The 23,026-nt window shown below is 39.4% G+C and overlaps 1 protein-coding gene across 1 annotated transcript; it reads left to right on the top strand.

Annotated features, from left to right (window-relative positions):
• Window positions 1-1,765: 1,765 nt before the first annotated feature.
• LOC104243633 (receptor-like protein 9DC3) lies at window positions 1,766-5,139 on the top strand. The gene is made up of 2 exons (XM_009798853.2): window positions 1,766-4,733; window positions 4,913-5,139. Exon 1 carries the CDS (start codon window positions 1,766-1,768, stop codon window positions 4,697-4,699), a length of 2,934 nt encoding a protein of 977 aa, XP_009797155.1. The 3' UTR covers window positions 4,700-4,733; window positions 4,913-5,139.
• The last annotated feature ends 17,887 nt before the right edge of the window (window positions 5,140-23,026 follow it).

Below are 23,026 nucleotides of genomic sequence, written 5' to 3'. Positions count from 1 at the left end.
GAGTAAGCAACATCATTTTAAATAGCAATGTGAATAAGGTTGGTAACTAATATTCTCAAATGTTAGTGATTGATGTTAGCCAAATGTCAGTTTTTGAGCATTGACGCATTTCTTCGACAAGTCGGAAAAAGAGTTTTAAAAAATGGCTTTGTATTACACATAGTTAATTACAATAGTTCAATTCATCTAATAATGTTAGTTTAAATTGATCAAAGAATAGTTAGTTTGTTTTGATATTACTGGGTGTCAATCTCGTGTTCTATTCATAATCTCTTTAGTGTTATTAACTAATAGAATAAGGAACGATACAATCTCTTTTGAGTAAGCTCTGTTGCAATTTTCCGTTTGCATTTGTCTTAATCTAATAAATAATAAGAGGCACGAGCTTATAAACATGTAACTAATTAGGACCTCTTCTCTTTTATTTTAGAGACGAACTTAATAGAAAATGTAGTCACTTTAGGATTGCCCTTTCAAAATAAACGAGATTAGCCTCGCCTAGTAAAACTCATCGATTGCAGGGCCCTCATGATTGTAAATATATTAATGACTTAGAACTCGGGATCGGCCGCTTAGCGAATTTCACGGTCTTTTTCCCAAAAGTAATAACGCGTTAGCCACTGTTAGGCGCGTACTTTTAATAATTTACTTTCTTAAACTCGGGTGCACATTTATGTGACCCAAATTCAAATCTCAACGAAGTCGAGATGTGTCGTTAATCACGGGTACATTGATTGTGACGTGGTTTGAGATGCATTTCCATGACGTTGCAAATTCCTTTAAAAAATAATGAATGAGACGAGCCTCGACAAATAAGAATACACAAACTGTGGGGGCCTCAACGGACAGTTATTTCAAATGCTTAGATTTCGAGACAGGCCGCATAGCGAACTTTACGGCTTTTCTCAAAATAACAACGCGTTAGTATCTTTAGGCGCGTATTTAATAATGTTATCTTCCTAAACTCGGGTGCACATTTATGTGACCCAAATCCAAATCTCAACGAAGTTGGAACGTATCGAAAATTGCGGGTACAGTTATGTGGCACAATTCGAGATGCATTCTCACGACGTTGCAATTCTTTGAATAAATAATAACAAAAGCGGTAAACAGTCAAAATTTGCACGTAGGTTCAACATGTATTATAATCAGATAAATAAGCCGAATATGACAGTTGAGCGACCGTGCTAGAACCACGGAACTCTGGAATGCCTAACACCTTCTCCCGGGTTAACAGAATTCCTTACTCGAATTTCTGGTTCGCGGACTGTAATACAGAGTCAATCTTTTCCTCGGTTCGGGATTCAACCGGTAACTTGGGACACCATAAATCTCCTAAGTGGCGACTCTGAAATAAATAAATAAATCTCGTTTCGATTGTCCTTTAATTGGAAAAACTCCCTTTACATATACCATTTTCCGGGGTGTAGGTGAAAAAGGAGGTGTGACAATAACTTAAAGATTAAATTTTCTATTTTATGTCCATCATCTTTACTTTTTATGCCTATAAAAGGCCATGTAATTGCAATGAAAAATTACACCAAAGTGAAAGAAGAAAACACTTCTTCATTCTCTCTATCTCTTCTTGTTTACATTTTACTGCATTGTTTTTATTTTATAACACATGTCTTTTATTGATGATATTCCGACAAGATAAAAAAGGTGAAGTCATTTTCACATTTCAAAGTAGGAAGTAATAGCGATCAATTAATCACTATATAGGTGGAGTAGGAGTTCCTAGTTAGATATCTGCAAGAGATAAGATATGGAGTATCAATTATTGCTACTTTTCTGCTTCTATTCAGTTGCTATAATGTTTACACTGCAATCTCAACTTACTGGCTTCTCATACGCTAGGCAACATCTCTGTGCTCGCGATGAAGCTTTTTATTTGCTTCAATTTAAGCAAGGCCTCATAGTTGATCCCGCGCACGCTTCTTGGTGTGATATCAAGGTTCCATCCAAGACTTTATCCTGGAACGTAACAAGAGATTGTTGCGAATGGGATGGTGTTACTTGTGATGAATTTACCCGTCATGTGATAGGCCTCGATCTTTCTTGCAACTTTCTTAGAGGAACCATCAATGCTAACAGCAGCCTCGCGAAACTTGTTCATCTTCAAAGTCTCAACCTTGCCTTCAATGACATGGATGATTTTCCACTTGGAAATGGTATTAGTGAATTCACCAGTTTGAGGCATCTCAATCTTTCAGCTTCTGGAACTTATGAATTAGAGATGATCCCACCAGGATTATCCAACTTGTCAAAGTTGGTTTCACTTGATCTCTCTTATTGCGAACTCCAAATTGGCCCAAACACATTCAGAAGTTTGCTTCAAAACTTAACCAATTTAGAGGTATTGTCTTTTCTCTTCATGGAAACACCATTTGAGTTACCCAAGAATATGTCTTCGTCTCTTAGGTATTTAGATCTTAGACAAACAAACTTGTTCGGCGACTTGAGCGATTCTAATCTGTTTCATCTACCAAACTTAGAAGTGCTAAGATTGGGAGAGAATCTTGAACTTACAGGCATTCTGCCAAATTTTAACTGGAGTTTCAGTGCAAGTATTTTAGAGTTGGACTTTTCTGGAACTAGTATTTTTGGAAATGTACCTGATTCAATTGGCAACCTCCATTCTCTTATGTTTTTGAGCCTCGCGCATTGCCATCTCTCCGGTTCAATTCCAAAATCCATAGGCAACCTCACCAGACTTAGAACTTTGCATCTTCCCATTAACAACTTCAATGGTAATGTTCCCTCAACTATCTCAAAATTGAACAAACTTACCGATTTAGATCTCTCTTTCAACCATTTTCAAGGCTCAATACCAGAATCCATCGGTAACCTCACTAGAATAAGCAAATTGGATCTTTCAAATAACAATTTCTCTGGAAATGTTCCCTCAACTACCTCAAAGCTGAACAAACTTAGCTACTTAGATCTCTCTTTCAATAACTTTGAAGGCCGGATTCCAGACATCTTTGCCAACCTTTCAGAGGTAACTTATTTATTTTTTTCAACAAACAATTTCACTGGCTCATTCCCTTATTCATTTGTAACCTTGACTCGCCTTAGAAAATTGTACTTGCAAAACAATTCACTAACTGGTCCACTTCCCTCTAATATAAGCGGCCTTCAAGAGCTAGAAACGCTTGATTTGTCCTTCAATTCTTTCACTGGCGCACCACCCCCTTGGTTATTCTATCTTCCATCCTTGACTGATTTACAAGTTCAAGACAATCAATTAACTGGGAAATTGCCACATGTGTTGAAGAGCCATAATTTCGAAACATTTTCAAGCATGAACTTGAAACTCCTGAAGCTTTCGAACAACAAGCTGTATGGTGAAATCCCTGATTGGATGACATCCATGAACGTGGTAGTCCTGGATCTCTCTCATAACTTCCTCACGGGCTTTGAAAAGCAAGTATGGCGCTCAACGGATTTGTTCTACCTTAATCTGGAGAACAATTTTCTTCAAGGTTCTTTGCATCAGTCCATTTGTGACATGATTAACCTTCAAGCCCTCATTTTGGCCCATAACAACTTCAGTGGCACAATCCCAGGATGTTTGGGTAACTCCAGCAGCTTCATTTCTGTTTTAGACTTGCGAATGAACAATTTTTATGGAGAGATACCGAGATTTTTACCGACAGGGTTAAAATATCTTGGTTTAACCGACAATCAATTTGGAGGACTAATACCACGATCCTTGGTTAACTGTACAAGCTTGGCAGCTCTTGATTTGGGGTACAACAAGATAAATGACACGTTCCCGATATGGCTGGAGAAACTTCCATACCTGCAAGTTCTGATACTGAAATCAAATCTCTTTCATGGTCCAATTGGTGAATTGATGTCCCAATTTCCATTTCCGGAGTTACGAATCTTTGACCTTTCCTTCAATGGGTTCACTGGAACTTTGCCATCTAATCTTTTCAAAAATTTTACAGCGATGATGAAAGTGGATGAAGAAAAAACAGGAATCCCTGGAAAAAATAATAGCAATGAAATAGATTACAGTTACCATGTTAGTTTGGTGATAAAAGGTAATGAGTTTGATATGAGAATCACGTCCATTATGACAAGTATTGATTTATCAAGCAACAGATTTGAAGGAGATATACCAAAATCCATTGGAAGGCTTAGTTCGCTTGTGTTACTCAACATATCTCACAACAACTTCCATGGTAGTATTCCTGCAGAAATCGCAAAGTTGAATGAGCTCGAAGCATTAGACCTCTCACGGAACAGACTCATTGGAGAAATTCCTGGTCTATTGACGAGTTTGACATTTCTTGAGGTCTTAAACCTGTCATACAATCATCTTGTTGGGCGCATCCCTCATGGGAAACAATTCGATACATTTTCAAATGATTCGTATGGTGGAAATCCTGATTTATGTGGATTTCCACTATCAAAGGAATGTGGATACAAGAACACGTCAGATGAGCCACCATTTGAACAAGATGATGATGATGATGATTCAATTTTTGCCGGCGGATTTACATGGGAATCTGTCATAATAGGGTATGGTTGTGGTGTGATTTTTGGATTGTTCGTCGGAAGCCTAATATTCCTACTGGAAAAACCAAAATGGATTGTCAACTTTGCTGAAGATACTGCTCTAAAAATTGCTCAAGAAATTGCTGTCAAGAAACGGAGAAGGCCAAAGAAGAGACATCAAAGACATTGAGACATGGTCTAAGAATGAATTAGCAATTTACGAGGTATGCATTAAAACTTGTTGTGTTGAACCTCGCAAACAACAGTCTTTCTGTTAGCTGGTTTTTCTTTCTAATACTATAAGAACTGCCCATGTATTTGGCTTCCTTTTTAATGTTGCCCTCCATTGCTCTTTCTCTATTTTAATACTAATATCCTCTCCATTCTCATTTTTTCTCTGCAGAGGTTGCTGGAGTATTGGACAAGTGTACATACTATATTCATTAGTAGCAAATTAGTGTTGATGTTCTAGCAAATAGTAAAGCAAGTTAGTGTTGATGTTCTAGCATATAGCAATGGATGCATCTGTGTTTCTTCAGTTTATGCCCACGGTTGTCAAATGCATATGTTACAGTTGGTTTCTATAGTTTTATGGCAAATAATAGTTAGTATTTCTGTTTCTTCAGTTCACATTCTGTTGTTACAGCTGATTTCTATTTCTTCAATTCACATTCTGTATAAGAGTTAACTACACAAATGGTCATTTGACTTGTACCATTATTGCCGTATCTTGTCACACTCAACTCGCTCCACATTTCACAAAATTTCCAATTATGAATCCTCTATGATCTATATCCATCTCGCTCTATTTGGACCGTTTAATACAAGAAAGAAAGCTAAACCCTACAATAATTTCAAGTAGAGCTAGACAAAATACCAAAAACCTCATATGAGATTTCGTTTAGTATAAGCCTAAAGATTATATATCTTTATACCAATAAAAGAAGTAGTTTACAGCATAGATATGTAATCAAGATTATCCCAATTAATACAGCAAAAGGAGAAAATTCAAAGTGCAATTCCAAAACATACGAGAAAAATTATATTCCAATACACTTTCAGAACTAAATTCTAAAGTAATGAACTTTACCTGGTTAGGAATATAGAAGAACCCTAACGGAGTCTTCGCTTTGAAATTGCAAAGCTCATTTTTTTGTATCGTTCGTTATCACTGTACGCTGTAGCAGCCGAATTCCATTAGAATGGTAAGGAAACGGGTAAATGTAATATGGGGTTAATTGGGTGGATCATTTATTTAGGCAAAAGCAAAAAGATATTTTATTTTTTTTTTGCTAAGACTGCATATTGCAGTTTGCTCCACCTTTCAAGTAATCAAGTAAATAAATTTTGTGTTTGGCCACTCATGTTCAAAGTCTCTTGTCCAACTAATTCAAACTCGCATATCATATATGCTGTGTGGACTCTTCACATTGTTAGGGCAACTCCAACCAGTGACGGATCCAGAATTTTATGTTTGTGGTAGGGGTGTCAATGGTTCGGTTCGGCCGATTATTTATAAAATTTGTACCATACCAATTTTTCGGTTATTCTATTATGTATAACCAAAATTAGACTTTTCGAAACCGTCCCAATCATGTCGGTTTCTCTTCGGCATCGGTACGGTTCGGTTAATTTTCAGTATTTTTTTAATATCATATAAAAATCATCAGTAAGAGTAGAATTGCAATAACATACGTTCTTTTATAGGACTTAGCAAAACTCTCTAGACATTTTTACTGTTTAAAGGGTGATGAATTAAAAAAAATGGCTAGAGTATAGATCCATTAACTATTCTACAACAGCGTAAAAGAAATCAAACAAAGGCAAAGAAAATATTAATCACACGAGTTGAAAGATATACCAAGCTGGGACTCAAGAATAAAGTCAATCGAAGATTAAATATTCAAAAAGATAAATCTAAATTATATGAAAGGAAACATATTCAATACATTGTAGTTTGCTACTCATAATCGCTAGAATACTTTATGTCTTGCTAATAAAGATACTTGAAATAGCTTAGTTTAAGTAGAAGTAGCATAATAGGTTTTAGGAATTAGTATTTTGAGTTTAATTACTTGTTGGCTTGTAATAGTTTTCAGAATTCCAAGGCTCAAAGAAAATTTAATGAATTATTATTTTTAAACTTACTAAATAAATATAATTTCTACATGTAAAATTTATTCGGTACGGTTCGGTATTTTTTCGGTTTATTTTTATAAAATAAAAAACCTACCCTAATTATCGGTGTGGTTATATATTTATATAAAAACCTACGGTTTCTTAAAAAGAAGCCTAAAAGTCGGTTCGGTGCGGTACAGTTCGGTCGGTTTAGTCGATTTTCGAATATTCATTGACATCTCTAGTTTGTGGGTGCTTAATTTTTCTTGATGTGTAGTAACTATTTAATTTTTTGGTTGGTAGGTGCTTTCTTTTCCTTTTATATCAGATGCCTCAAATTTCTTATATAACTATACCTATATTGTGTAAAGTTTAATGGGTGTTGAAGCACCTAAATTTAGTACGTAGCTCCGCCCCTGTCTCCAACCCATGCATCATTTTTTACACCAAAATATAAACATCAAAATGGTGCAAATTAACTCCAACCTATTATATTATTTTTTACACCAAAAAATAGTATTCCTTTTATATTCTTCTCTCTCTTCTATACTATAATATTTTCTTTTATTTGAATTTATTTTTTTATTTCATAAAATAAATCCTTTTAGATTTGCAAAATATTGTGTTATTTATTAACAACATATTATATTTCAGATTTATACATTTTATTTTTTGATGGTTATATATTTTTATAAAATTATTAATAAAAGTAACTTATAATTTTATATAAAATATACAAAAATTAATTAATAAAAATTATACACCAAAATTAAAATATAAAATTAATATTATAAAGATATTACATAAAAAGTATAAGTAATTACAAAATTTATAATATGTTAAATTAAAAGTGTTATATAATAAAAGATAATAATAAACTATTGATGAATAATAATGGTGTTGATGAATACTGTTACGCCAAATTTGGTGTAACACTATTCACACACCAAAATAGTGTAAGAAATGGTGTTGGGTTGGAGCACCAAAATAGCGTTTGGCGTCAAAAATAGCGTTGGGTTGGAGATGGTCTTATTGTACTCGTATTGAACCCTCCAAAAATGCATTATTTTTGAAGAATCCAACGATATTTTCGGAGATTCCGATCGTGTTGCATAAGAAGTTTTATTGTGTGCCTCATACAACTTACATTAGCTGTGTGAGGCTTTTTTTTGTCTCACAAATTTATGGACCCCAATTTTACACTTCTGGGTCCATAAAAATCTGGGTCAACAAAATTGTGAGACAAAAAAATGCCTCATATAACTAGTGTAAGTTATATGAGACACAAAATAAATAATTTCGTGTTACATATATAGAGCTCACAAAAAAAAGAAAGCCCATTTTACCAAGATTTTGTGTCATAATTTATGCATTGAAATGTGAACACATGGTCCCTTCTGAATAGCTTTCCATTATTCAGTAATGTAGACTGGACCTGGTAGTTTTGTAGGAAGAAGAGGATTTGATTCTCTAATCCCACAAGAAAACACGTACTATTTGTACACCATACTCCTTTACAATTTTAAAATTAAGAAAATGATTTTTAGCTCTCCTATGTGTAAAAGTGTGATGACCTTTACTTGTTTTAGAAATAAATTCCGTATTCTAAGGCCTTAAAACCCTCTTTCTGTCTCACCTCGATTTGCGTGCATAGTCCGGGCGCGTAGCCGGAAAGCCAATATGTGAAAATCTGTGAAAAATGATGAATTTTGCCTTTAAAATAAATTTAAGTTGACTTCAGTCAATATTATGGGTAAATGAACCCGGACCCGTGATTTGACAGTCCCGGAGGGTCCGTAGGAAAATATGGGACTTGAGAGTATGCCCGGAATCGAATTTCGAGGTCCCAAGCCCGAGAAATGAATCTTTAAAGAAAATTATTTTCTGGAATATTTATGAGTTTTTGGAAATGAAAAGTGTTTGAAATTTGATGTTATTGGGCCCGTATTCTGGTATCGGAGCCCGGTACATGTCTTATATGTGATTTAAGTTGAGTCTGTGAAATTTGTAAGAAACGAACTTGAAATGACGTGAATCGGACCTTATTTTGAGAAAATTAGAAAATTTGATGTTCTTAAGTAATTTCATGATTTTGATGCTAAATTCATAGTTGTTGATGTTATTTTGGTGATTTGAATACACGAGCAAGTCCATATGATGTTTCTAGGTTGTGTGCATGTTTGGTTTGGAGCTCCGAGGGCTCGGGTGAGTTTTGGATAGGCCACGGAGTGAAATTTTAATTTAGGAAATTGGAGGTATTTAGCTGGTATGATCAGGTCTGCAGACTTCGCAAATGCGAGCCCGCAAATGCGAAGACGACCTGTGCTGCCTTGGGTCGCAAATGCGACGACTTTACCGCAAATGTGAAAGTCCCTTCGCAAATGCGAAGATGCCCTGAACTCCCCAGTCATCGCAAATGTGACGAGTTTGTCGTAAAAGCGAGTTCACAAATGAGAACTTTTGTCGCAAATGTGAGAATAGCAGACTTCTGGGTTCACAATTGCAAACCCTGGTCGCAATTGCGATACCTGCAACCTGTAAATTCATAACTTAGACGCATTTCAACCATTTTTCACACTCTCTCAAAATCAAAACACTCTTGGGCGATTTTTCATAGACAGCTTCTCTTCTTAATCGATTGTAAGTCATTTTTAACTCGTTTTCTTCCATCTTTAACATCTTTTCACATGATTTCACTTCAAAATCAAATGTTTTCATAGGGGAAATTGGGTGTTTTTGGTAGAACCTAGGTTTTTCAAATTTTGGGGATTTGGATCTCGATTTGAGATCCGATTTCAAAATAAATTATATATTTGGGTTCGTGGGGGAATGGGTAATCGGGTTTTGGTTTGAACCTCGGGTTTTGACCATGTGGGCCCGGGGCAATTTTTGACTTTTTGGGGAAAACTTTAGAAAACTTATTTTCATGCATTAGAATTGATTCAATTAGCATGTGTTCATGTAATTAAGTAACTTATGGCTAGATACGAGCGAATTGGTGGTGGAATCAAGGGGTAAAGCGATAGTTGAGACTTGAATTGTGTTCGTGGCATCAAGGTAAGTGTTTGGTCTAACCTTAGCTTGACGGATTAGGAGTCAGGTCCTATTTGTTATGTGATATTTGTTGAGTACGACGTATAGGCACGGTGACGAGTACCTATGCGTTGGTATCAAGCATGCCCGTGAGTCTTGTATTATGATTATTATGACTCTGTTTGTATTATTCATGCCTTTTGTGATGATTTCTATTGTTGAGTAAAGTTTGTGGAGGAAATAGTGGTATTTGAGTATCGAAGAGCGTTGGCTTAAGTTGTATAATGAATTGTGGACGTATAATTGGCATTTGAACTTTATAGAGCATTGGCTCAAGTTGTGAAGTGAGTTCTGAAGTAAAAGTGAAAAAGAAAAGAGAATTATTATATTGTTTCCCTTGTCGGGATTTGATTGTTGAACTATTGTTCCTTTACCGGGATTTTATTTCAATATTACTTATTTCTTTGCCTTATTTCTTGTGATTGTTGTTTGGGTGAGGAAGAGTATTAAAGCACGAAGGGTGATGCCGTGTATTGTTTTGGTAAGAGAGTATTAAAGCATGAAGGGTGATGCCGTGTATGATTTTGTGAGGAAGAGTATAAAGCACGAAGGGTGATGTCGTGCCGCAGGATGTACAATTCCGTGCCAATTATATTGATTATATGGTGAGTACGAGAGCAAAAGCACGAAGGGTGATGCCGTGTAATTTATATTGATTCTTTTGGTAAGGACGAGAGTAAAAGCATGAAGGGTGATGTCGTGCACTTGTTTGATTCCTGGTTCTTGATGATAATTGAGATATCATGTTCCTTGTATTTACTCGATGTATTTCTATTCTTAATTGATGTTTCCCCGCATCATGTTTCCCCCTCCCATACTTAACTGTACATTACTGTTCTTCTTTTCCGCTGTATATGATTTAACTGCACAGGTTTATTCGGTAGTCTGGACCTAGCCTCGTCACTATTTCGCCGAGGTTAGGCTAGGCACTTACCAGCACATGGGGTCGGTTGTGCTGATACTACACGCTGCACTGTATGCAGATCCTGGAGCAACAACTTTTGGACCTTAGCTTGGGTGGCTACCTTCAGTCCATACGGAGACTAAGGTAGTCCTGCAGGCGTCCGTAGGCCCTGGCGTCTCCCTCTATCCCTTCATCCTGTTTCATTTACGTATTTTAGAAATAGTGGATTAATTATCTTTCATACTTTATATGTAGTATTCTTAGACCGTCTGTGAAGCTGTGACACCAGCTCTGGGTAGTCTTTGTTTAGAAGTTGTATTGGATATATTTAAATATTTTTATTATTTCTTCCGCCTATTTAAATTTTGCTGTCTATAAGCTATTATTTCATAATTGTTAAAGGATTAAAATGGGAAAGAGGTAATTTGTTCAAACAGTTGTTTTGCCTAGCTTTCATTAATAGGCGCCATCATGACTCCCAAAAGTGGGAAATCTGGGTTGTGACAAGTTGGTATCAGAGCTCTAGGTTACATAGGTCTCGCAATTCACAGACAAGCTTAGTAGAGTCTGAGGGATCGGTGCAGAGACGTTTGTATTTATCCCCCAAAGGCTACAGAGTTAGGAAAAATTTCACATTTATTCTTTCTTGTCGTGCGGTTTTATTTCTCAATGCTAATTGAAATTCTACTATGTTCTTTAGCAGATGGCGAGAACACACGCTTCCTCATCCACCAATTAGCAACCCGAGCCCCCAACAGCAGCTCCCATGAGGGGCAGAGGGCAAGGCCGAGGCCGTGCTAGAGGCCGAGGTAGGGGCAGAGTTTAGCCCAGAGCAACAGCACCAGCGGCGGAGCCTCAAGTTGAGTTTGATGATGAGGTTCCGGCCCAGGCAGTTCCGGTGGGTCCAGCTCAGGTACCAGAGGGGTTCATTGCTACCCCAGTACCCCAGGATGCTCTGGTCCATCTAGTGGGACTTATGGAGAGTGTCACCCGGATAGACTTAATTCCTGTAGCACCAGCCGTCTCTTAGGCTGGAGGAGGACCCTAGACTCCTGCTACTCGCACTCCGGAGCAGGTGGCTCCCTAGTTTTAGACTCCAACCGCTCAACCAGTAGGAGTAGTTTAGCCGGATGTGGTAGCTCAGACCGGTGATGGAGCAGCTATGTCTGTCGATGCTTTGTGGAGGTTGGACAGGTTCACCAAGCTTTTCACTACTACTTTCAGCGGCACATCTTCTAAGGATCCCCAGGATTATCTAGATAGCTGTCATGAGGTTCTCAAGAACATGGGGATAGTGGAGACCAATGGGGTTGACTTTGCTACTTTCCGTTTGTCTGGATCCGCCAAGACTTGGTGGATATATTATTGTTTGTAGATCATCCTGATCGCCAGCTTTGACTAGGGAGCAGTTTACTCAGCTATTTCTGGAGAAGTTTCTCCCTATCACTCAGTGAGAGATCTATTGGAGGCAGTTTGAGCGTCTCTAGCAGGATTCTATGACTGTTACTCAGTACGAGACCAGATTCATAGACTTGGCCCGTCATGCTCTTATCATACTCCCCACCGAGAGAGAGAGGGTGGGGAGGTTCATTGAGGAATTTATCCAGCCTATTCGACTTCAGATGGCCAAGGAGATGGGGAGTGAGATTTCTTTTCAGGAGGCGGCCAATGTAGCTAGGAGAGTTAAGATAGTTCTATCACAGAGTGGTGGTCAGGGGTTTGACAAGAGGACTCGTCATTCAGGCAGATTCAGTGGTACCTCGTTTGGAGGCAGGGATTCGTATGGTAGAGGCCATCCTCCTAGGCCTTTTCAATCAGCACTTCAGGTTTCTCACGGTGCTTCAGGTGGCCATGGTTCTCATATGCAGTATTCTGATCAGCAGTTCTACAATGCACCGCCAGCTCTTATCAGTGCACGGCCGCTCCAGAGTTTTCGGGATGGTCATTAAGGTCATTAGGGTCAGCAGTCTTAGCAGTTGAGGGCTTGTTATACTTGTGGTGATATGGGTCACATTGCTAGGTTTTGCCCTCGAGCATCGAGCAACTCTCAACATCAGGGTTCCCGTGCCATGGTTCAGGCACCGAGTGTTCCATAGCCCGCCCAGCCAGCTAGAGGTAGAGGTGCTAGAAGTGGAGGTAGAGGTATTAGAGGTAAAGTCCAGGCCGCTAAAGGTAGGGGCCAGCCAGCAGCATGTCATCCCAAATATGTAGCTCAGGGTGGTGGGGCCTAGCCCCGATGTTATGCTCTTCCAGCCATGCCCGAGGCTGATACTTCCAATGCAGTTATCATAGGTACTGTTCTGGTTTGTATTAGAGATGCTTCGGTTTTATTTGATCCAGGATCTACATACTCCTATGTATCATCTTATTTTGCACCGTATATGGTTATGCCTAGTGATTCCTTGAGTGCTCATGTATATGTGTCTACACCGGTGGGTGATTCTATCATGGTAGATCGAGTCCATCATTCATGTATGGTTGTGATTGGAGGTCTTGAGACTCGTGTAGATTTGTTACTTCTGGACATGGTTGATTTTGATGTCATATTGGGATGGACTGGTTATCACCATACCACACTATCTTGGATTGTCATGCCAAGACTGTGGCCTTAGCCTTGCCGGGTTTACCTCATTTAGAGTGGAGAGAGACTCCTGGTCATTCTACCCGTAGTGTTATCTCATATATGAAGGCTCGGCGTATGGTCGAGAAGGGGTGTTTGGCCTATTTGGCATATGTTCGTGATTCTAGTGCTGAGGTTCCTTCTATTGATTTTGTGCTTGTTATTCGTGAGTTTCCTGAGGTATTTCCTTCAGACCTGTCGGGTATGCCACTTGACAGGGATATTGACTTCTGCATTAATTTGGCTCTGGGCACTCAGCTCATTTCTATTTCGCAGTATCGTATGGCCCCGCCTGAGTTGAAAGAGTTGAAAGAGCAGTTGCAAGACTTGCTTGAAAAAGGTTTCATTAAACCTAGTGTTTCGCCTTGGGGTGTGCCAGTATTGTTTGTTAAGAAGAAGGACGGATCGATGAGAATGTGTATAGATTAACGGTAGTTGAACAAGGTTACAATCTAGAATAAGTAACCATTGTTGAAGATTGATGATTTGTTTGATCAGCTTCAGGGTCCCAAGGTATTTTCAAAGATTGACTTGAGATATGGCTACCATTAGTTGAGGATTAGGGCATCTGATGTCCCTAAGACAGTTTTCCGCACTCGGTACGGGCATTATGAGTTCTTGGTGATGTCATTCGGGTTGACAAATGCCCCAGCAGCTTTTATGGATTTGATGAACTGAGTGTTCAGGCCTTACTTGAATTCGTTCGTGATAGTCTTCATTGATGATATTTTTATCTATTCCCGCAGCCGGGAGGAGCATGAGCAACATCTGAAAGTGGTTCTTCAGACTTTAAGAGATAGTCAGTTGTATGCGAAGTTTTCGAAGTGTAAGTTATAGTTGAGTTCGGTTGCATTCTTGGGTCATGTTGTGTCAGCAGATGGTATTCAAGTAGATCCGAAAAAGATTGAGGCAGTCAAGAACTGGCCTAGACCAGCATCATCTACAGAGATCCGGAGCTTCTTGGGTATGGCAGGCTATTATCGTCGCTTTGTGGAGGGTTTTTCATCTATTGCAGCCCCGATGACTAGGTTGACCCAGAAGGGTGCCCAGTTCAGGTAGTCGGACGAGTGTGAGGCGAACTTTTAGAATCTCAAGACATCTTTGACTATGGCGCCAGTGTTGGTTTTTCCCACAGGTTCAGGGCCTTAACAGTTTATTGTGATGCATCTCGTATTATACTTGGTGCGGTGTTGATACAGGATAGCAAGGTCATTGCTTATGTTTCGCGTCAGTCGAAGATTCATGAGAAGAATTATCAAGTTCATGATTTGGAGTTAGCAGCCATTGTTCATGCATTGAAGATTTGGAGGCATTATCGATATGGAGTGTCATGTGAGGTGTTCATGGATCACAAGAGTCTGCAGTATTTGTTCAAGCAGAAAGAGCTAAATTTGAGGCAGAGAAGATGGTTGGAGCTATTAAAGGACTATGATATCACGAAAGGCCAATGTGGTGGCAGATGCTTTGAGTAGGAAGTCAGCCAGTATAGGTAGTCTTGCTTATATTCTGGTCGGTGAGAGACTGCTTGCTTTGGATGTTCAGGATTTGGGCAATTAGTTCGTGAGGTTGGATGCTTATGAGGCCAGCCGTGTGTTAGCTTGCACAATCGCTCGTTCTTCATTGGAGCATATCCGAGATCGGCAGTATGATGATCCTCATTTGTGTGTACTTAGAGACATGGTGCAGCACGGAAGTGCCAAGCAGGTTACTTTAGGAGATGATGGAGTTTTGAGATTGCAGGGTCGAGTTTGTGTGCCTAATGTGAATGGACTCCGAGAGTTGATTTTAGAGGAAACCCATAGTTCCCGGTACTTTATTCTTTCGGGCGCCGCTAAGATGTATCAGGATTTGTGACAACGTTATTGGTGAAGGAGAATGAAGAAGGATATTGTTGCATATATGGTTCGATGTTTGAACTATCAGCAGGTTAATTACGAGCATTAGAGGCCCGGTGGTTTGTTCTAGAAGATTGAGATTCCTGAGTGAAAGTGGGAGCGTATCACTATGGACTTCGTTGTTGGACTCCCACGGACTCAGAGGAAGTTCGATGCAGTGTGGATTATTGTTGATAGGTTGACCAAGTCAGCACATTTTATTCCTGTGGCAATCTCCTATTCTTCCGAGAGCTAGTATAGATTTATATTCGGGAGATTGTTCGTCTTCATGGTGTGCCCGTGTCTATCCTTTCGGACCGAGGTATGCAGTTTACCTCACATTTCTAGAGATCAGTTCAACGAGAATTGGGCATACGTGTTGAGTTGAGCATAGCATTTCATCCTCAGACGGACGGGCAGTCCGAGCGGACCATTCAGATTTTGGAGGATATGCTCAGAGCTTGTGTCATTGACTTTGGAGGCTCGTAGGATCAGTTTTTGCCTTTAGCAGAGTTTGCCTACAACAACAGCTACCAGTCGAGTATCCAGATGGCTCCTTATGAGGCTTTGTATGGTAGGCGGTATTGGTCGCCTGTTGGATGGTTTGAGCCGGGAGAGGCTCGGTTGTTGGGTACTGATCTAGTACAGGATGCCATAGACAAGGTTAGGATCATTCAGGATAGGCTTCGTACAGCTTAGTCCAGGCAAAAGAGTTATGTTGACCGTAAGGTTCGAGATTTGGCATTCATGGTCGATGAGCGGGTATTGCTTCGAGTGTCGCCTATGAAGGGCGTGATGAGATTTGGGAAGAAAGGCAGCTTAGCCTTAGGTTCATTGGCCTGTTTGAGATTCTTGATCAAGTGGGAGATGTGGCTTACACACTTGCGTTGCTGCCGAGCTTATCAGTCGTGCATCCAGTGTTTCATGTGTCCATGTATCGGAAGTATCACGGCGATCCATCCCACGTTTTAGATTTCAACATTGTCCAGTTGGACAAGGACTTGTCCTATGAGGAGGAGCCGGTAGCTATTCTAGGCCGGTAGGTTCGTCAGTGAGATTGAAGAGTTTTCCTTCTGTCCGTGTTTAGTGGAGAGGTCAGCCTGCTGAGGCACCGACCTGGGAGTCCAAGTCCTATATGCGGAGCCATTATCCCCATCTATTCCCCGACTAAGGTACTTTCTTATTATGTCCGTTCGAGGACGAATGGATGTATTAGAGGTGGAGAATGTGATGACCTTTTGGGTCATTACTTGTTTTAGAAATAAATTCCATATTTCGAAGCCTTAAAAAACTCTTTCTGACTCACCTTGATTTGTGTGCGCAGTCCGGGTGCATAGCCGGAAAGCCATTATGTGAAAATCTGTGAAAAATGATAAATTTTGCCTTTAAATAAATTTAAGTTGACTTCGGTCAACATTTTGGGTAAACGAATCCGGACCCATGATTTGACGGTCCCGGAGGATCCGTAGGAAAATATAGGACTTGGGCGTATGCCCGGAAACGAATTATGAGGTCCCAAGCCCGAGAAATGAATTTTTAAAGAAAAATATTTTCTGGAATATTTATGAGTTTTTGGAAATGAAATGTGTTTGAAATTTGATGGTATCGGGCTCGTATTCTAGTTCCGGAGCCCGGTACAGGTCTTATATGTGATTTAAATTGAGTTTGTGAAAATTGGTAAGAAACGAACTTGAAATGACGTGAATCGGACCTTATTTTGAGAAAATTGAAAAATTTGATGTTCTTAAGTAACTTCATGATTTTGATGCTAAATTCATAGTTGTTGATGTTATTTTCGTGATTTGAATGCATGAGAAAGTTTGTATGATGTTTTTAGGTTGGTGTGCATGTTTGATTTGGAGCCCCGAGGGCTCGGGTGAGTTTTGGATAGGCCACGTAGTGGAATTTTAACTTAGGAAATTGCAGGTTTTTCAGCTGGTATGATCAGGTTTGCAGGCTTCGCAATGGCGCACAAATGTGAAGAGGACTTGTGCTGCCTTGGGTCGCAAATGCGACGACTTTACCGCAAAAGCAACTTCACAAATGCGAAAGTCCCTTCGCAAATGCGAAGATGCCCTGAACTCCCCAGTCGTCGAAAATATGACGAGTTTGTCGCAAAAGCGAGTTCGCAAATGCAAGAATAACAGACTTCTGGGTTCGCAATTGCAAACCCTGGTCGCAATTGCGATACCTGCAACCTGTAAATTCGTAACTTAGACGTATTTCAACCATTTTTCACACTCTCTCAAAACCAAAACACTTTTGGGCGATTTTTCAAAGACAACTTCTCTTCCTAATTGATTGTAAGTCATTTCTAACTCGTTTTCTTCAATCTTTAACATCTTTTTACATGATTTCAACTCAAAATCAAAGGTTTTCATAGGGGAAATTGGGTGTTTTGGGTAGAACCTAGGTTTTTCAAATTTTGGGGATTTGGATCTTGATTTGAGGTCTGATTTCAAAATAAATTATATATTTGGGTTCGTGGGGAATGGGTAATCATGTTTTGGTTCGAACCTCGGGTTTTGACCATGTGGGACCGGGGCAATTTTTTGACTTTTTGGGGAAAATTTTAGAAAACTTATTTCCATGCATTAGAATTGATTCAATTAGCATTTATTGATGTAATTAAGTAACTTGTGGCTAGATACGAGCGAATTGGTAGTGGAATCAAGGGGTAAAACGATAGCTGAGACTTGAATTGTGTTTGTGGCATCGAGGTAAGTGTTTGGTCTAACCTTAGCTTGAGGGATTAGGAGTCGGGTCCTATTTGTTATGTGATATTTGTTGAGTACGACGTATAGGCATGGTGACGAGTACCTATGCGTTGGTGTCAAGCATGCCTGTGAGTCTTGTATTATGATTATTGTCACACCTCTTTTTTCCGCCCCCACGAGGGGTGAAGGAGTTTTCCCAATTAAAGGACAATCGAAACGGGATTTTATTATTTATTTCAGAGTCGCCACTTGGGAGATCTAGGGTGTCCCAAGTCACCAATTTAATCCCGAATCGAGGAAAAGAATGACTCTGTATTACAGTCCGCAAACCAGAAATCCGGATAAGGAATTCTGTTAACCCGGGAGAAGGTGTTAGGCATTCCCCAGTTCTGTGGTTCTAGCACGGTCGCTCAACTGTCATATTCGGCTTGTTTATCTGATTTTATACAATTATGCGCTCATGTGCAAGTTTTAACTCTTTACCGCTTTTATTATTATATTTTAAAAGAATGTGAACATCGTTTAAAAACATGTCTTTGGATTGCGTCACATGAAATGCACCCGCAATCCGGAACACATTTTTATTCAATGTTTTGGGATTTGGATTTGGGTCGCATGAAATGCGCACCCGAGTTTAAGAAGGTAAGATTAATTAAATCGCGCCTAAAGAGTCTAACGCGTTATTGTCTTTGGGGAAGGCAGTGAAATTCACTAAACAGTCCATCCCAAATTCTAAGTATTTATTATGACCAATTATTGAGGGCCCCGCAACTTGCATTTTTATTTGATGAGGCTCGGCTCGTTTTATTCAAAAAGTCATCCTATAGTGGCTATGTTTTCTATTGAGTTTGTCTCTAATAATGAAAGAAGAAGAACATTCCAACTTTATTTACATGCTTACAAGTTAGTTATTAGTCGGGTTCCGAATATGATTTGCAAAATCTGAACATGAACGCGTATATGGGCAGTCATTTAGATATTACGGGCCCAGGCCCAATGTGCATAACGTGATACTTGGCATGGGCCACCCTTATTCCAATTGGGCCTATTCAACTTGTTTGATATGCGCTTAACATTCATAAAGGGAAGGCTAACATGCAATGTACAGCTTACCTTAATCAAACCATATTCTTACCAACTAAAAAAACTGTCATTTGTTTAAAGAAGTAACTATTGGATACCTAACATGCTTCTTGACAACAATGATGAACTTAACAGAACATTGCTACTGCAACATTAATCCTTTTTTATTATAAGCAAAAAATAGAGTTTTCCAACTAAATGACATGTATAAAAGTGCAGTTACACCACAGCTAATTTCATGGTTCTAGTAGAGAAAGTACACTATCATACATACAATTAATGTTCAATATATTTCTAAAATGAACTCAAAATAACTTCAACTCTTTGTATTCATGCTTCAAATTTCAGCCTACATTGACCAATGTATCCGTTGTGTACCTGGTATAGGAAAAGCAAAAGAAGAAGAGGAATGATCAGCAGAGCAGTATGCAACAACACAGCAACACAGGTAGTCGACAGCCCCAAACCAGTAACAGCAACAGAGACAACCCAATAACAGACCGAAACTCAGTAGCAACTCAAGAGAAACCCAACAGTAACTTCAGAAAACCAAACAGCAACAACCCAAAGAAACCAATAATAATAACCAGTAGGAGACAGCAAATTCAGTCCTAGCGACAGATTCTTAAAACCAAAACAGAAACCCAGGAGTAGCCAAATGGAACAGTACTCCCAATAGAAAACTGGAGACTACCAAACTGAAAATCCAGCAGCACCAACAGAACACAGACAGGTGCAAGAAGCAGTGATTTCTTATTTTTATTAAACACTCAAAGGCAAAGACAAGTTGAAGCTCTTTGATGTAAAGCTTAACCTAGAATGAGGATCAAACAGCCTTAACACTCTTGTTCTTTTCTTTTTAAATTCTGAAGTTTTAGTCTTTAACCTTAATATCTGATTTTTCTAACCTCTTCCCCTTTGATGTCTACCCCCCTCCTATTGTTCTGAACGAGCTTATTTATAAGCCAAAAGGGCAAGCACCAGCTGCCTCTTCAAACTTTGCCCATACCTCCTTAAACTAATCCCCAATGTACATCCTCCTGACAGCCCCCTAGCATGTGTTTTCTATCCAAAGGTATGGGCAGTCTATAATATTCAATTACCCCCCATGCTATCAAGTTTTGTTCCCCACTATTTTATTAGTTTAATCCTATTTTAGTACCCTACTGTCAGCCCAACTTAAACTAAACATTTCTGGTCTTTTCAAACCCCCAAACGGCCCCTGTTAACCCCTGATTATTACTGTTTTACCATACTACAACAGCACGAAATTTCGAACTTCTGAAAGTTCAAATTCAAGCTGCCCTAAACTGAGTTCTAGCTATTGCATTGCAGCTACAAACCATTCACAGATAATGTCAATCAACCAGCTAAACGACAATGATTCGATCAATCGCATGAAGTTATTAGAATCAGAATATTTAAACATTCAGTCATGTACCACTAATCGATGACATTTATCTAATCGACTATACTAATTATAACATAGAACGATCAATCGATTAAACAAACAATACGAACAGGGTCCCAAATGGCTTCAGACAACTTTGCACAAAACAGGGAATCTACATGAATTATCTGTTCGACGATATTAATCAAATCGAATATATATCTCATCATACGTATTTAACAAATAAGCAGAAGAATAATCGACCAAACAAAAAGGTCTTACGAAGATGGAGGGAATTGAAAGAACATATCAGAAATACCAAACAAACTAATTAACCATGCTGACAAACTCAAACAACACTAAAACAAAAATAGAAAAGAAAAAGGGAACTCACTCTGGAAGCTCAACAACAAACGACCCCAGCTTTGACTGGATTTGCCCATTTTGAGGTCGAACAGACTTTAATCGAGGTGTTCTCAACCGAGAACACTTCGATTAAGGTCTATTAGACCCCAACCCTCTGTTAAACTTGCCGGATTCCAAGGTTCTTGTGTTCTAGGGTTCAAACTAGTCCGATTTGGGGCTTGAGGATTTGTGGGTAGATTCGGACCAAACCAAGCTTGGTTTGGTCACGAGTGAGGGCAGGGTAATGGCTGGTATGAATCCGGGGTTGGTTGGTGTAGATCGGGGTTTTGCTCGAACCTTCAAACGAAGATTCGAGACGATGGGGAATGATTCGAACCCAACGGTTTGCAGATCCGTGTTTAGGGTGGTTGGGTGCATCAGGGGTGTTACTTTGGTGGTCACCGGCATCGTTGCCGCCGGGTTCATGGTGAGAGTGTATGGGGGTGGCTAGGGTTTGGAACGGGGGTTTGGGTTTGTCTCTTGAGAGAGACGATGGAAAAGGGGGGGTGTTCGGGTAGGGGCGTGGGGTGTGATGAGGGGCTTATATACGGAGGGGGAAAATGGATCCTGGCCATTGGATCAGGTAAAATCGAGGGCAAGGATCCCCTCACTTAAAGGGAACGGTGTCGTTCCACTTAAAAGGAAGTCGGGCTGGTCCGGGGTAAAATGGGTCGGGCATATGGGGATGGCTTGAGGCCGTTGGATGGGATTGGGCTAACGGTTGAGATCAGATGGCCCTATACGGCGTCGTTTGGGTAAGTGAATGGCCTGATCTGGACCGTTCATTTGAATCAATCAATGGCTCAGAATAGGGATGCTAATACGGCATCGTTTGGGGGCGTGCCTGGGAAGCCTGGGTTTGGACTGGGTTGTGGTAATTGGTTTGGGCCTGATTTTTCATTTAAATTTTGGCCCAAATCCGGTATTTTCCTTCTTATAATTAAACCAAAAATTCCTAAAACCTAAAATTAAACTACACAAATATTAATTAACACCTAACAACAATTATCGCATGAATTAAAACATTCAATAAAATTACCATGACAATAAATGGAATAAAAATGCATATTTTTGTGATTTTCGCTTTTAGAAACCAAATAACGGTTAATTAATTCCTAGATGTACCCTTTTTCCTAAATGCATGCAACATATATATTTTTGTATTTCTTAACTATAGCAAGGCGAGCATTTACGGACAAAACAATTATCAAAATGTCACACAAATCCTCAGAATTGTACCCGAAGGTAACTTGTTTTATTTCTTTTCCGATTTTTTTTGGAGTAGTTTTCGTGAAGCAAAAATCACGTGCTCACAATTATTATGACTCCATTTGTATTTTCATGCCTTTTGTGATAATTTCTATTGTTGAGTAAAGTTTGTGGAGGAAATAGTGGTATTTGAGTATCGAAGAGTGTTGGCTCAAGTTGTATAATGAATTGTGCAAGTATAATTGGCATTTGAACTTTATAGAGCATTGACTCAAGTTGTGAAGTGAGTTGTGAAGTAAAAGTGAAAAAGAAAAGAGAATTATTATATTGTCTCCCTTGCCGGGATGCTGTTGTTTTAATGTTATCTCTCTCGCTGGGATGTTGATGCTTTTGATATTGTTCCCTTGCCGGGATTTAATTGTTGAACTATTGTTCCCTTGCCGGGATTTTATTTCAATCTTACTTATTTCCTTGCCTTATTGCTTGTGAATGTTGTTTGGGTGAGGAAGAGTGTTAAAGCACGAAGGGTGATCTCGTGTATTGTTTTGGTGAGAGAGTGTTAAAGCACGAAGGGTGATGTCGTGTATGATTTTGTGAGGAAGAGTATAAAGCACGAAAGGTGATGTCATGCCGCACGATGTACAATTCTGTGTCGATTATATTGATTATATGGTGAGTACGAGAGCAAAAGCATGAAGGGTGATGCCGTGTAATTTATATTGATTCTTTTGGTGAGGACGAGAGTAAAAGCACGAAGGGTGATGCCGTGCACTTGTTTGATTCCTGATTCTTGCTGATAATTGAGATATCATGTTCCTTGTATTTACTCGGTGTATTTCTATTCTTAATTGATGTTTCCCCGCAGCATGTTTCCCTCTCCCATACTTAACTGTACATTACTGTTCTTCTTTTCCGCTGTATATGATTTAACTGCACAGGTTTATTTGGAGTCTGGACCTAGCCTCGTCACTACTTCGCCGAGGTTAGGCTAGGCACTTACCAGCACATGGGGTCAGTTGTTTTGATACTATACACTACACTGTGTGCAGATCCCGAAGCAGCATCTTTTGGACCTTAGCTTGGGTGGCTGCCTTTAGTCCATAC

The sequence above is a fragment of the Nicotiana sylvestris genome, chromosome 8 (assembly GCF_000393655.2).
Source record: "Nicotiana sylvestris chromosome 8, ASM39365v2, whole genome shotgun sequence".
In the NCBI taxonomy this organism is placed as follows: Eukaryota; Viridiplantae; Streptophyta; class Magnoliopsida; order Solanales; family Solanaceae; genus Nicotiana; species Nicotiana sylvestris.
Note: the sequence above shows the minus strand (reverse complement) of the source record. Positions and strands in the feature narration are given on the sequence as shown.